The sequence below is a fragment of the Manis javanica genome, chromosome 1 (genome assembly GCF_040802235.1).
Source record: "Manis javanica isolate MJ-LG chromosome 1, MJ_LKY, whole genome shotgun sequence".
NCBI lineage: Eukaryota > Metazoa > Chordata > Mammalia > Pholidota > Manidae > Manis > Manis javanica.
The window spans coordinates 201507091-201520353 of NC_133156.1; the positions used below are offsets into that span (position 1 = coordinate 201507091).

General features: G+C 35.2%; 1 protein-coding gene across 22 annotated transcripts in view; it reads left to right on the plus strand.

Moving 5' to 3' along the window:
• Positions 1–13263, plus strand: part of NRXN1 (neurexin 1) — a 1077010-nt gene that overhangs the window by 514859 nt on the left and 548888 nt on the right. For all 22 annotated transcript variants that reach the window (XM_073213327.1, XM_073213337.1, XM_073213308.1 and 19 more), the window contains one exon: positions 5168–5290. In XM_073213327.1, coding sequence (XP_073069428.1) covers positions 5168–5290 — 123 coding nt within the window. The remainder of the gene's footprint in view (positions 1–5167; positions 5291–13263) is intronic.

Below are 13263 nucleotides of genomic sequence, written 5' to 3' on the forward strand. Positions count from 1 at the left end.
AATTACTAATAGCCATTACTATAACAGGGTAAGCACCTTTTTAGAGCACTTTCTGAATAGTAAGGCAAGTCATTCATTACCAAAGACTTTGATCCAAGGACATCTTAGAACAAAGGAGTAATCTCAATATTTTTCTCATTACTAAAATAAATGGCTAAATACTCAGTTTAGTGACTAAAAGATAGCCTGATAAATAAGCTAATGATAAAAGAAAACAATTTCACACTGTTATTGTAATACTAAAGTTCAAAATAAAGAAGATTTGGTAAATCATCATATCATTGGTGAGAAGAAAATATATATTATCATTCTAATTTTTACATGATGGTTGAAGGAATTACCATGTATTACTTGTCCATAACCTTCTTTGGTGCAATCACCAAGGAAAGAAAAAAAGACCAAAACAAATGAGAGGCTACAGTTCCACAACTCTAAAGGCAAAATATTCATTATCATATTCCTTTGTCACATTCAGGACGTAATGTTTACAATATGCTCCTAAAATTAAAGAGCAAGTTGCAAAACATTTGCATTCCGTATTTCTTTAAAAAAAGGAAGTCCAAGTAGATTTTCAAGCATTGTAAGATTTCCCAGTTAAATTAGTAGCACTTTTTAGTGAAAATAAAGGAAGGAGAAAACCTAACAAAGCCATAAACCTAGATTTATTTATTTTTCTTACATGCTTCTTTTCAGAGGTTTGGACAAGAATACCCCCAAAATACTGAGAGACAGCTAAGTTTTGTAAATTCAGTCTCGTATTTAATGACATTCAATGTATTTATGTTAAGAAATGAAAAATAAAACCTAGCTGAGGCCAATGTTTCTTATATTATGCATAAATATATGTTCTTCTTGGTCTTTTCATAAAAAGAAATGCTGTAACTATTACAATACTGTACTCAGATGAGGAGGGATATATTTACTTAGATAATCTCTGCATTAGTAACTATGATCTAAGGCTGTTATGGAATATTGAATTAAATATTTGTACATTTCCAAATGCTCAATACCTGTGTGCCTTTTTATACTTTTTATTTTTTCATTCAGATAGTTTGCATTGTGTAGCTGTTGCATAAGACATGTTTAAATAAGTATCAATATATTCCTTTTTGTTACACCAACTGTGAATACATTCTGCATTTATAATGCTTACTTAAAAGCATATTAACTTCTTAGTACCTAATTTTATATCTGCAAGCTATACTATTATGTGATAAGCATTTCTTGGAAATGATCTTTTTTACTTAAAATAAAATAAAGTCACAGTCCAAATTTTTCCTTTCATTATGTTAGGCATATTATATTATGCTTTTTCCTAAACTTTCCAGTAGTGCTAGATTAAAGATAGCTATTTTAAAACATTCTTTGAGCAATATTTTTATAAGTTGTGTTCATCTTTACTGTGTTGTAAATAGTTATTTTCTTAAAAGATAAATTATATTTCTTACAATGTATGTTTTTCACATTGGAAATTATTTACATCAGATATTTATCCTGGTCTGTCATAAATGGGTACAATCAATGTCAAAACTATAAAAGCTAAATGTTTCTTAATAGATGACTTAAACCTTGTTTATTCATTTGCCTGGAGCTATAATACTTATCCAGATATGGAGCAGAAGATGAGGCAGCTACAGATACTGAAGTTTATTTTGTAGATAATAGAATAGGGTTGGTATGAGTTATAAAAATGACAGAGATGTTTGTGTGGCGTGTTTCCGGCAGCTCTCCAAGGTTAGACCCAACTGCAGACATAAGCCAACTCAAATAACTAGATGGAGTTATAAAATAGAAATTACCTAACAGTTGATGTTTAAAGCAACAAAAAGGAGTCCAGAACCAACTGGCTTGAACTGTGCTAACAAAGAGGGTCCCTGTTGCAGATAGTCCATTTATGTAGTTCGCATCTTTAAAATATGCCAGCAGAGGGAGATAACTCTCTAAAGCATATGCAATTAGTCTCAGATTTGTGGCATAAAACTCAGCTAAGTGTTTTAAAATTCAAAATATGATTGATAGGGATTTGAATTTCTTTCATCTCCAGAGACAGCTGTCATTTTAGTCTACTAGACATTTTTGATCACATTGCTCCGTATATTCCATAGCTTTATTTTATTGTTCTCTATTACTCTTTGCTATTTTTTTCTTAACATTTAAAAAACCAGTAAGAGTAGTTCATAGGACATTTGCACTCAAGGCTTTCTTCCAAAAAGTATCCAAAGTTAGTGTGTGTGTGTGTGTGTGTGTGTGTGTGTGTAAACACACACACATATATATACATACACATATATATATGTGTATATATATATAATTTGTTCCCAAATATTCATCATAAATATGAAAGTAAATATACAGTTACAAACAAACCTGAAATTAGTCAATAAAGGCTTGTTATAATCTCTGCTAACTTTGCATGGAGGTTATCTTTTTTCTTCATTAAATACTGATTTGGTCCCTAAAACGTTCTAACAGAATTTACATGATTAATAAAAGATAATTTAAATTAAATGGGGAGAAAAACCAATATACAACTTCTTTTTTTTAAAGGCAAGAGTCAAGTTGCTGAAATTAAATACAAATCCTAAATCTTGGCTTTCTGATAAATAGACCTAAGGAAATGCAGTCAGTTCTATAACCCACATGACATAAGAGGAAACAGCCTCCAGAATCTTCAGGAGAGAGTCTATGAATTTGGATTTTGTTATTAAAGGTGTGTGAGAATGCATGCTGGAGGGCTGATAATGCAGAAACCAAAAATGGTAACTTTCAATACCTCTGGATCTTGATATATGTAATAGATGTTCTGGACAAACAGATGAAATAAGTTGATAGATAAATATCTGATACATAAAAAGTATTTACCAGCCCCCAACTTCTTTCTTAATAGCAAATCAAGGACTAGTTAACTCTTTGTCCAGTACACTCTCCACTATACTTCATGTTACATAGATACAATTGTATTGAACTATTAAGTGCATTTTAAAAAACTTTGTCTTCCAAAATCAATCTCTTTACATTTTTAATAATGCAAGGAAGGAGCTTGAAGGTGGCCTACAGAGATTTTCATTAACCAAAGGGTTATTTTTAATTGGATTTGTGCCTGTTGTTATGGAAATAGTTTCATAGATTAAGCATTATGACTTTACTGCAAGATCAAGCCCAGAATGGGGTATAATGATGATAGAACCCTTATATTTCTTTTCCTTGACAAAATACTTTTAAAATTGAGAGAATGGGAGTGAGGCTGCTTCAAAAGCACACATTTCTAAGAAAAACAAGATCTGTCCTATAAAAGGGACTTTAAAATGATATATTCTCTTGTCAAAGATCAAAGCTAAAAATGACCCTTCCTGCCAGTAGGAAGCTAAGATTCTGCAGTTATTAAACACTTCTTTCTTCACTGTTGAAACTAGAAAGAGTTCCTTTGATCCTTGAACTTGCTTTCAACATTTGGTCTCAAAGCATTTTTCCAATTGCTGAACTAACAAGCTTTCTCTAATTATTTAGTGATCAATCTCTCAAAATTGTTCTATCTAGACTATTTTTTATTCCTGTATCCAGATGTGTAATTTAACTTTTCTAAAGAAACAAAAAGAGGTGATTTCTAATCTTAATCATGGTCCTGTTTAGAGACATGAGGCAGTTCATCTTGCAAAATTTAACTCATATCCCTGGCTCCTTTGAAACTCCAGAGAAACCCCAACCAAGGAAGACTGAACCAGGTATCCGCAACATCCTCAGAGAGAAATCAGGGGCCTGGGTGGCTAGCCTGTGACCCCAAAAGTAAACAGTGATCTCTTGTTAGACAGACTACTGAGGCTTCTTCTATTTGGTTCCCTTATTTATTTATTTTTCTTTTTTTCTTTTCTCTCTCCTTCTCCTTGTTTTTTTTTCGTACATCCTTTAGTGATCCTTGGATATTGGGGTTTTGCTGGTAGAATTTGATTGAAGAAATTGTGAACCCAACTCTGATTCTGAATCAGTTAAAAGTCATGAACTCAATGATGCCATGTCTTTTGTTATTTTAACATACCAACAAATTTCTGTACTTTAAAAATGAGGAAAATTCATCACTAAATAATGTATCTTTAAATTTTTTTCATTATTTTTTCTCAACTAATCATGTCAGATTAATAGAAATGCTCATTTTTTTAAATAAAAATTCCAGTTATATTAAAAGTTATTTTTCCTTGCTTTTTTTTAAGTGGAAAAGAGACATTTGTCTAATTTTTTCATTTCAACAATTTCCAAAACACTGAAATAATCTATTGTAAGTCAATTTAAATGCTATTTGCATAGGTTTACATACATCCACTGGCAGTTGCTTCCCTAGTTTATGACACATTTTGTCCTCTTTGCTTTGGTCCTTAGAAGGGACTCCCTGCCCTCTCCTCCTGTTAGATCTCACTTTTTTTTCCCTTGTCACTCAACACTTTACCCTTTATTAGCTGTGACTTCTTTTCTCTTCACTCCCTAGAAGTCAATATTTTACCTATATCCACTTTCTGTACCTCCACTAGATTTGGTCTTCAGACACAGCATCTTGTTAATTTAACAACTTGGTGAGCTTTGGAGGTATGTCATGTAAGAGTGAAGAGCAGCCATCACACAGTATTGTATGCAGAACAGCCTCCTCATCAGAGTCTAATAAGACAGTTGCCATTCCTGGAAAATGGTTAACTAATGACCTATGGTCAGATCTCTCCAAGCGGAGAGATTACATGACTGCTAACTATCTCATTAGCGAAAAGGGATAACTGCAAAATATCAGGGAATTCCTTAGGGGAAAAAAAGTGTGTGTAAATTTGGGAGACTTCCCGATGCTATATTGACTGTGCCTATTTATGACAACGGGTTCATTTGGTTATCTTAGATCAATGCATAAGGTTAAAGATCCTTCTTAAAGTGTCACACCTGAATGTCTGTTAACTTGTCATTTTCCTTGCTTGCTATGACTCTAATGGGCTTGAAAATTGATCAGCCAGTCTCTCTTTTTCTTTCTCTCTCTCCTTTGTCTCTCTCGTCTTTCTCTTATTTCATTCTCTCTTCCTTCTCCTCCTCCTCCCTCACTTTCCCCCTTTCTTTGACTCTTTTTCTCACTCTCTGTGAGGTTCATTTGTTTGACTGATTCTGAGTGTCCTTAATGACTGTTTGGCATATTCTACAGGCAAAGGTCCCGAGACACTTTTTGCTGGCTATAACCTCAATGATAATGAATGGCACACAGTGCGTGTGGTTCGTCGAGGAAAAAGTTTAAAGTTAACAGTGGATGACCAACAGGCCATGACAGGTAAACCCCCTGCACCCCATTGCCTTTACTTATGCTGAAGTTTTAGACTTACCCATTTCTTGAAGATGACTTTGAAAACCATATATATAACCAAAAGTGTATAATCTGAAGATTATACACGCAGTTCATTTTTTATACCATTTTTTTCCAGCAACAATTCCATTTAATAAGCAGCATGTTCACTGTTTCCTCTCTCAAATGAACAACACTTTTATGGCATGTTCTAATCTGTTTAATAATTCAAAAATTTATAGTGTGTTGTAATTTTGTGACTTGATAAATATCTTAAGGTGTCAAAATATTGAGGTCATTGTTTGGATACCAATTTCTATTCAACTTATTTGTTTCTTATATATTTTGGCAATGAATAGCAGCAAAAGTTTATACTTTTAACTTTTAGATAAATTTATAGATATGTTATCATTCAGTCAAGTGAACCTTTTTTCATTATAAACTATAATAGACCATTTTTGACATTCACTTCTGGTGGTTAAACTCTAACATTAAGAATGCCAAGTTCAGTCCCTAATTTGTAGATTCCTAACTGAGGTGAGAGATAAAGGTCTACCCTGGAAACAGTGGGAAACCAAATGAAGAGGAATCAGTGTGCCTTTATTCTCTTTGCTGAAAATAACTCCAAACACATGACCTGCTAGGATATTAGTTCCTTTTTCTTTTTTGAGAACATCTCATGTTAATTATTTTAGTACAGAGCCCAAGATGGTCCTTGTGCCCTGAAGTCTCTATTCTACATTCAATCCTGAGGCAGTTCCCATTAATCAGAGATCAGTGGATTCCATCAGTATGGGAATATCATGTATAGGATTTTAACTTTTGAGAGAATCATGCCTAAATTCAAATGAAGAAAACTTGCCAACTCAGACCTCTCTTACTATCTTATATTTCATTAGCCCTTTATGACGTTCCAGAGTTTTTTCTACATATGGGTACAACTTAAATTTGTTTCAGAATCACTTGAAGATATTTAAAAGGACCAGTTCCTAGCCTGACACCACAGGAAATCTTGGAGGAGCCCAGTTTTGTTTCTTAAGTTCTGTTTTGTTTTGTTTTCTTAAAATATCTCCAGAGGACTCTTACACAGCTGGTCCATGCATTGTTTAGAAAAAATTGCTAAGTTATGTCATTTTGTTCTCTGAAGAAGGAAATAAGCAAGGGCTTTTAGCATAAGCCTTTATTCAATATTGTTAAGCATGACAAGGCTCTAAAAGAACTCTGTGAACTTAGAGAAGGAAGGCAAAATTTTTGCAGGGCCTTGGCAGGAGTGCCAGCTGAAGTTCAGCAAGTTTTGGGCAAGGGCAGTTCTTGGAAGAAGATAGGTCAAGCATCATTATTTGTACAATCTGGGTTTTATCAAAAGGAGTAAAATGAGTAGGTGGGGTCTAAGGTCATGTGCAAGAGGATGGCAAGAAATAGCTGCCAGGGACAAGGACAGAGGAGAACCAAAGTGGTACATTCTTGAGTTCCTAAGCATGTCTCAGATCTCACACAGCCTGAGTGACTTAGGTTTCTTGAAATGGCATTGCTACCAGAACTGAGAAGAAGTCCTATGTCTGTGTTTTTATTTTTATTTTTTGTTTATTTGTTTGATCTTTGGACTCATGGTCCATTGCTTTATATTCATTAATATCTCAATAAGTGTAGGAATCTATGATAAGTACTTTCTGAGACTTAACATTATATTATACAGATAATATTTTCACATAAAAAAAACTCACATAACTGGCAGTCCAAGTCAGTATATGATGTACTGAATGGTTGATGTAAGCAATTCATGTTCTTAGAGTTCAGAAGAAAGGTTGAGGATATTGGTTTCAGGGGTAGCTTAAAGCAATAGATAATATTGAAACTGGACTTTAAAGCAAGGATAATGCAGATGATAAAAGTATGGAGGATAGTATTCTGGCAGAATGGCTCTGATGAGACTAGACAGACTAATGTTTGGGAATGGAGAAGTTGTGTTTTGTTTCATGTACCATGTGGTGGTTGTCACAGCTAGAACGACTTTTTGGGGCAAATGGGTCAGTGTTCTAGACTAAGGAATTCGTAATTCATTGGCCTTTCAGGCAATTGGAAGTCACTGCATTTAATAAGCACAAGAATCAGCTGACAGAGTATTTTTGGCAGAATGGACCCTGTGGCAGTATACTAGATGCTTCAGGATGTAAAGTATAAGGCCTGAGCTACAGTGGATGAAGGGAGAGAAACGAAAGAATGGTGCAACACATTTTATTTTATTTTCATGTAGAGATAATTTCAAATTTACAAAAAAAATCAAAAGTAAAAATAGTACAGAGGACACTGGATACACATTTACCCTTAGGAACATTTTTATCCCATCTGCTTTGGCATTCTCTGTCTCTCTTCTTTTTCTTAACTAGAGAAGGATAAGTTAGATACAAAATAGTCCCTTACCCTTAAATACTTCAGTGTGCATTTTCTAAAAACAGGTATATCCCCTTACATAACAAAGTAAGAGTTACCAATTGCAGTAAATTTTTCATTGATACAATTTATTTTATCTGTTCTATCATCCATATTCCAATTTTGTCGTTGACCCATGTTGTCTTTTATAGCATTTCCCCTTCCATCACAGCATGCAGTCTTGGATCAGATAATGCATTTGATTTTCATGTCTCCATAGTCTTTTTAGATCTAAAATATTTCCACGATATTGACATTTTTATAATATATATTTCCCCCACTTTTTATCAAGTAAAGTGTAAGTCACTCATTTTGTGCATGTCTGATATTTCCTTATGATGAAATTCAGGTTTTATATTCTTAGATGAGATACTGCATTGTTGACATGGCCTTCTTACAGTGGCCCACCTGGTGTCACGTGATGTCCGTGTCCTTGATGAATCATTTAATTTACTCTCTTGGTCAACATGTTGTCAGTTTCTCCACTGTGTAAATAGTATGTTTTCTCCCTTGCAAGTAATAAACTGTCTGTGGAGAGACATTTTAATACTATGACAATATCCTGTACCCCGTCAAAATTTCACCCTAGATTGAACATCCATTGAAGATTTTTGCCTGATCCAGTCTTTATCACAGTAGTTACAGAATGATTATTTTTGGACGCCAGTGCTCATTCCACATTTCCTGTCAGCACGTAGCGTCCTACAATAAGCAGAGCGCCCCCTTCTTTCCGTTCCCTTGTTTTTTCTCCTTTCCCTTTCTCCCTTCCATTCTTCTTTCCCTCCTCACTTCTTCCTTCCTTATCGGATGGACCCACAAATTTCTGTTTTTCACACACTTTATAATTATTGTACTTAATTACTGTGGTGCTCAAATTGTCCCAATTTGGGCCAGTGTGAGGGAGTTCCATTAAAGTTGGTCTCTATGATCATGTGACATGCCTCCACTCCAACAGTTCTTTTTTTTTAGCACTTTTTACTCTCTGTTATAATAGGATATCCCAGGCACAACTTTACCTACTACACCTCAGCCCTGGAATCAGACATTCACTTGGCATTTAGTGGAGAATGATAATGTAGAACAAGATGTGGATGGGGGGTTGCTGTGCTCAGTGCTACTGAAGTGTCTTTGCTTCCTGACATTTTCTTCAGGCAAAGATAGGAAAAATATTCAAGTATATACACATACACTTGCATATATAGTAAATACACACACATACATACCCATAAATTACATGTGCACATAAACATGCACATATACATATTTTAGAAAATACCAGTTCACACTGGGACATCCCTATCTATAAGATTGTTTCTTGACTTCCCCTCTTCCGTGTTTCCAAGTCCCTTTTTCCAAGGAGGAATTCTGGCTTCTAATGATATAATTTGTTTGCTCAATCCAATAATGCATCTAAAGTAGTTTCAGAATTACTTTAAATTGTCCATACCACTATAGTTAATAAACCAACTGAAAGGAATTCAGCATTAGTTTGTAATTCTTCTCATTCATCATTGCCTAAAGCTTAACATATGTAGTCAAATGCTGAGTCTGTAAGTAACTTGGATTATAATGTGGCTCCCTTCCCTCCTTTCACATTAGTGTAGTTACAGTATTCACTTTAAATACAATTAGTTTCATTTACTTCAGTTGATCTCCCCATTCTATGTATTTAATTACACTGTGTAGAACATCAACATGCTTTTAAAACCAATGCAAAATGTTTTGAATTAAGAAAGGATAGAGTGTGAATAATATCAGTGTAACATAGAAAGTTCCAGAAATGTTCCCTATATGAATTGCCATCTAATTCTAATAAAAAATTTAAGATGTATCTTTTCAATTGCATAGATTCCTACCAAGCTTCTCAGTAGTTATGTTAAGAAATTGAGTTCATCATAGTTATGTTGAGTTCATAACTCAATAGTTATGAACAAGCTTGAATAGTTATGTTCGGCCTTAGTGAGTGGCCATCTTCAACTTCCAGGAATGAATAATTCCTTTGTTCACTTAAATGGTTGTATAGTTATCTACCTCCAGCAATCATAATGTTAGGAAGCAGAGTTATTGGGGACTTATACTGATGTAACTTGCTTATAGATATGGAAACAAATAAGTGACAGTTTCAAAGGAGAACTCAGAACTGACTGTTGGGAGATTTTGTTCATGACCTGACATCATATGTTTCCACACGTCTGCTTCTGGGCATGGGTGTGTGTCTCTTCATGGTTAAGTTACCTTTATCTCCTCACTGGTTGTTATTAAGGACTCTAGCACCTAAGACTTCATTAGGAATTCATAGGCCGTTGGTGAAGTTTGGCTTATGATCTAAAAGAAAAGCAATTCCCTTTTAAAATCCCTAACTTTGGAAGACAAATATATACAGACACATTTGTTTAACAGATTTTTTTCAGTTGGTATTATTAAAATGATATGTCTTAGCCCACCAAATCATGTGTGCACTGTTCTTAATTGTCTTTGTATCACCCTGTCGGTGGTAATCTCATTGTCTCTTTCAGCCCTCAAATGCATTCTGCTCACTTCTTTTTCCTTTATGGAATACCTTGTAGATCAGGCCTTCACAAAAGATTGGAGAAGACATAGTTTTCCAGTAACTCCCACTTTCTGCCAAGAAAAAGCCTTTGATGCAGAGTGCGAAAAGAGACTTGGCTAGCTACTTATAATCAAATGGAGAACAAAACATAAACTAGCATTTCAGTAAATTAGTCTGCCATTTACTCTCTCTCAAAATTGCCAAGGCCTCAGAGCAGAAATTAGATTCTACTCTCTGCTCTGTAGGAGTTGAAACTTTTATCACTTATGGAAACCAACATGCTCTTTCTCAGAGTTTAAAGATGAATGGGAATAAAAGCCAAGCAAACCATGATGATTCACCCAAATCCTGCATTGTCTCCCCAGTACCCCACCCCTCCCCGCTCTTCCCCCAGCTCCCAGCATCTTGCTCAGAACTAAAGACAATTTTTTTCACAATGATTTACTTTTACTTGGTAAGTTTTCAGGGTTATTTTGATACATGCATTGGAAGAATTTGTTTTGTCAGAGACCCCATGAAAGCTGACAATAAGAACAAAAAAGTCAACCTTGATTTATATAGCATAGATAAGGTTCCCAATGATGACGGTGGAACCTTGCCATTAAAACCTAAGTTTCTAATGGAATTTTTTAAAAACATTCTTGTGGCCACTTGAAGCCAAGCATGAATTGGGAAAGCAATGGGGATTTCTAATTACATTTTGTAACAAATCAGAAATCACTAAATAGGAGACAAATTAAAGAAAAGCACTAGAGGCCTTTCATATGAAGTCCTACTTTGACCCCAACTTTGAGTTATATATACTATTAAGTCAAGTGTCTGTTGAACACAGGATAATACATACTCAGGCCATCCTTGGGAATGTTCGCACCTCACCTAGGGTGATAAGGGCGCATGTTGCCAGGGGAGAGATTTTCTAGGACTCAGATTAGGTCTGCAAACTATCTGGGGTCCCTAAGGAGGGAGTGCTTGGATTTCACCTGTCTAAAAAACCTGGAATTGCGCATTTTGTAGTGTGATTGTTAATGGGTGTGTCCTTTGTTGAACAGTATTCACCCTATATCTGGTTACTCAAGCCTGGACTCGAGGCATCACCTTTACTTCCCTCCTGTCTATCATCCTGCACAGCACTGGTCAATCCTTCAGACTGTATCTGCAAAATTATCTCATTTCATCCTTATTTTTCCTATTTCTGCTATAACTACGCTACTTCCAATTTTTTCCAATCTACTATACCCACATCAGAGAAATGAAACACACACACACACACAACACACACACATACACACACACACACACACACACACACACACACACACACATACAGACTAATGTCTTCTGCATGCCTAAAACCTTTGATAACTACTAATATAATTAGGAGGTGTTGTATGTGATATCTGGCCCCTGACTCTCCTTCCCATCTCATGTGAGCCACTGACCTTGCTTAGTCATGACTCCCCTGCTACACTCTCTAGCTCTTTCTCACCCTTGAGCCTTTACTCATCTGTGCCCCCTTCCTGGAATACATCTCCCCATTCCTCTTCACCAGTTCTTAGCATAGTTTTCTTTTTGTAACTCTTTCTACTTATTTTAACTATCAACCCGGGCATTTGTTCCCATTCCATATTTACCAGCACAATACCTGCTTATCAAATTCATAGCATTTTTCTCAATGTTATCATTATACAACTATTTCCTTACCTGTTTTTGTCTGCCTTACCCCAATAGACCATGGATTTTCTGAGAACAAGAGCCTACCCAGCTCTTATTTCTTCATCACCTAACATAGTACCTGATGTGTGTGTGTGTGTGTGTGTGTGTGTGTGTGTGTGTGTCTGTGTCTGTGTCTGTGTGTGTGTGTCTGTGTGCGCACACTCAGTACTTTGAGTGAATTAGCAAGTCGATGTAAGGCTTGCGGGTAATTTGGTTCTGCAGCAGATTCTGAACTCTGAGCAAAGCTAAACAGAAGGTAACTGACCTTGGTATCTTTTTAAAGGTTTGGTTTAGCTATTGATATTTCTGTGCATACACACTATGCAGGTGGTTGTTGGGGTTCTTTTTTTTTATTAAGGTATCATTGATATACAATCTTATGAAGGTTTCACATGAGCAACATTGTGGTTTCAACATTCACCCATATATATTATTATCGAGTCCCCCCCGACCCCATTGCAGTCACTGTCCATCAGCAGAGTAAGATGCTATAGAGTCACTACTTGTCTTCTCAATGCTCTACTGCCTTCTATTGCGGTTGTTTCTTATTAGAGATTTTGTCAACCTGCTAAAAACCAGACACTTTGATCAGAGGCATTTTGTTAATTCCAAAATCTCCTTCCCACTAAATCCCTGGAAAAGACATTGCATTTATAAATGATTGGAGCTTTAAAAATATTTTCCTTCAATAGCCTTTATTTTTCTTAATATATGTATATAATAGTAGGGTTGGCTATATTACTGACAGAGGATTAAACACTGGAATAAATTCTGAGGAAAAAAAGAATTTTTAAAAGGCAGCAGTTAATGTTTTCTTAGTGGATAATGGCTTTTAGGTGCTAATTCTCCCCCATGAGCCAGCATATCTGCCATTAATGTCAATGTGATTTATATATGCTTATTAAAGAAAGAATAGGCTCTTGAACATGTGTCATAATGATTTTTCTTGTAACTGGGCCATGGTTCCTCCAACACTGTTTTACTACCTTTTTATTATTTATGCTCTACATACTTATTATATTCCATTGAGAAAAGGAAACAGACATTATGTGTTATTTTTATCACTGAACTTAGTCCTGCAGAACAAAATTACCTATTTCAGAACTGCCAGGAACTTGACAATTTGTGGTATTATTTAATTTCAAGTATTAGAAACATGTTTCTGGGTATTTGTTTATTATTGGTTGGCTCATTAATAGAGCTTTTAAGAAGAAACATGACAGTTTCAGGGTTGGGGTGGTTTCACTGAGTTAAAACTCAGATTTTA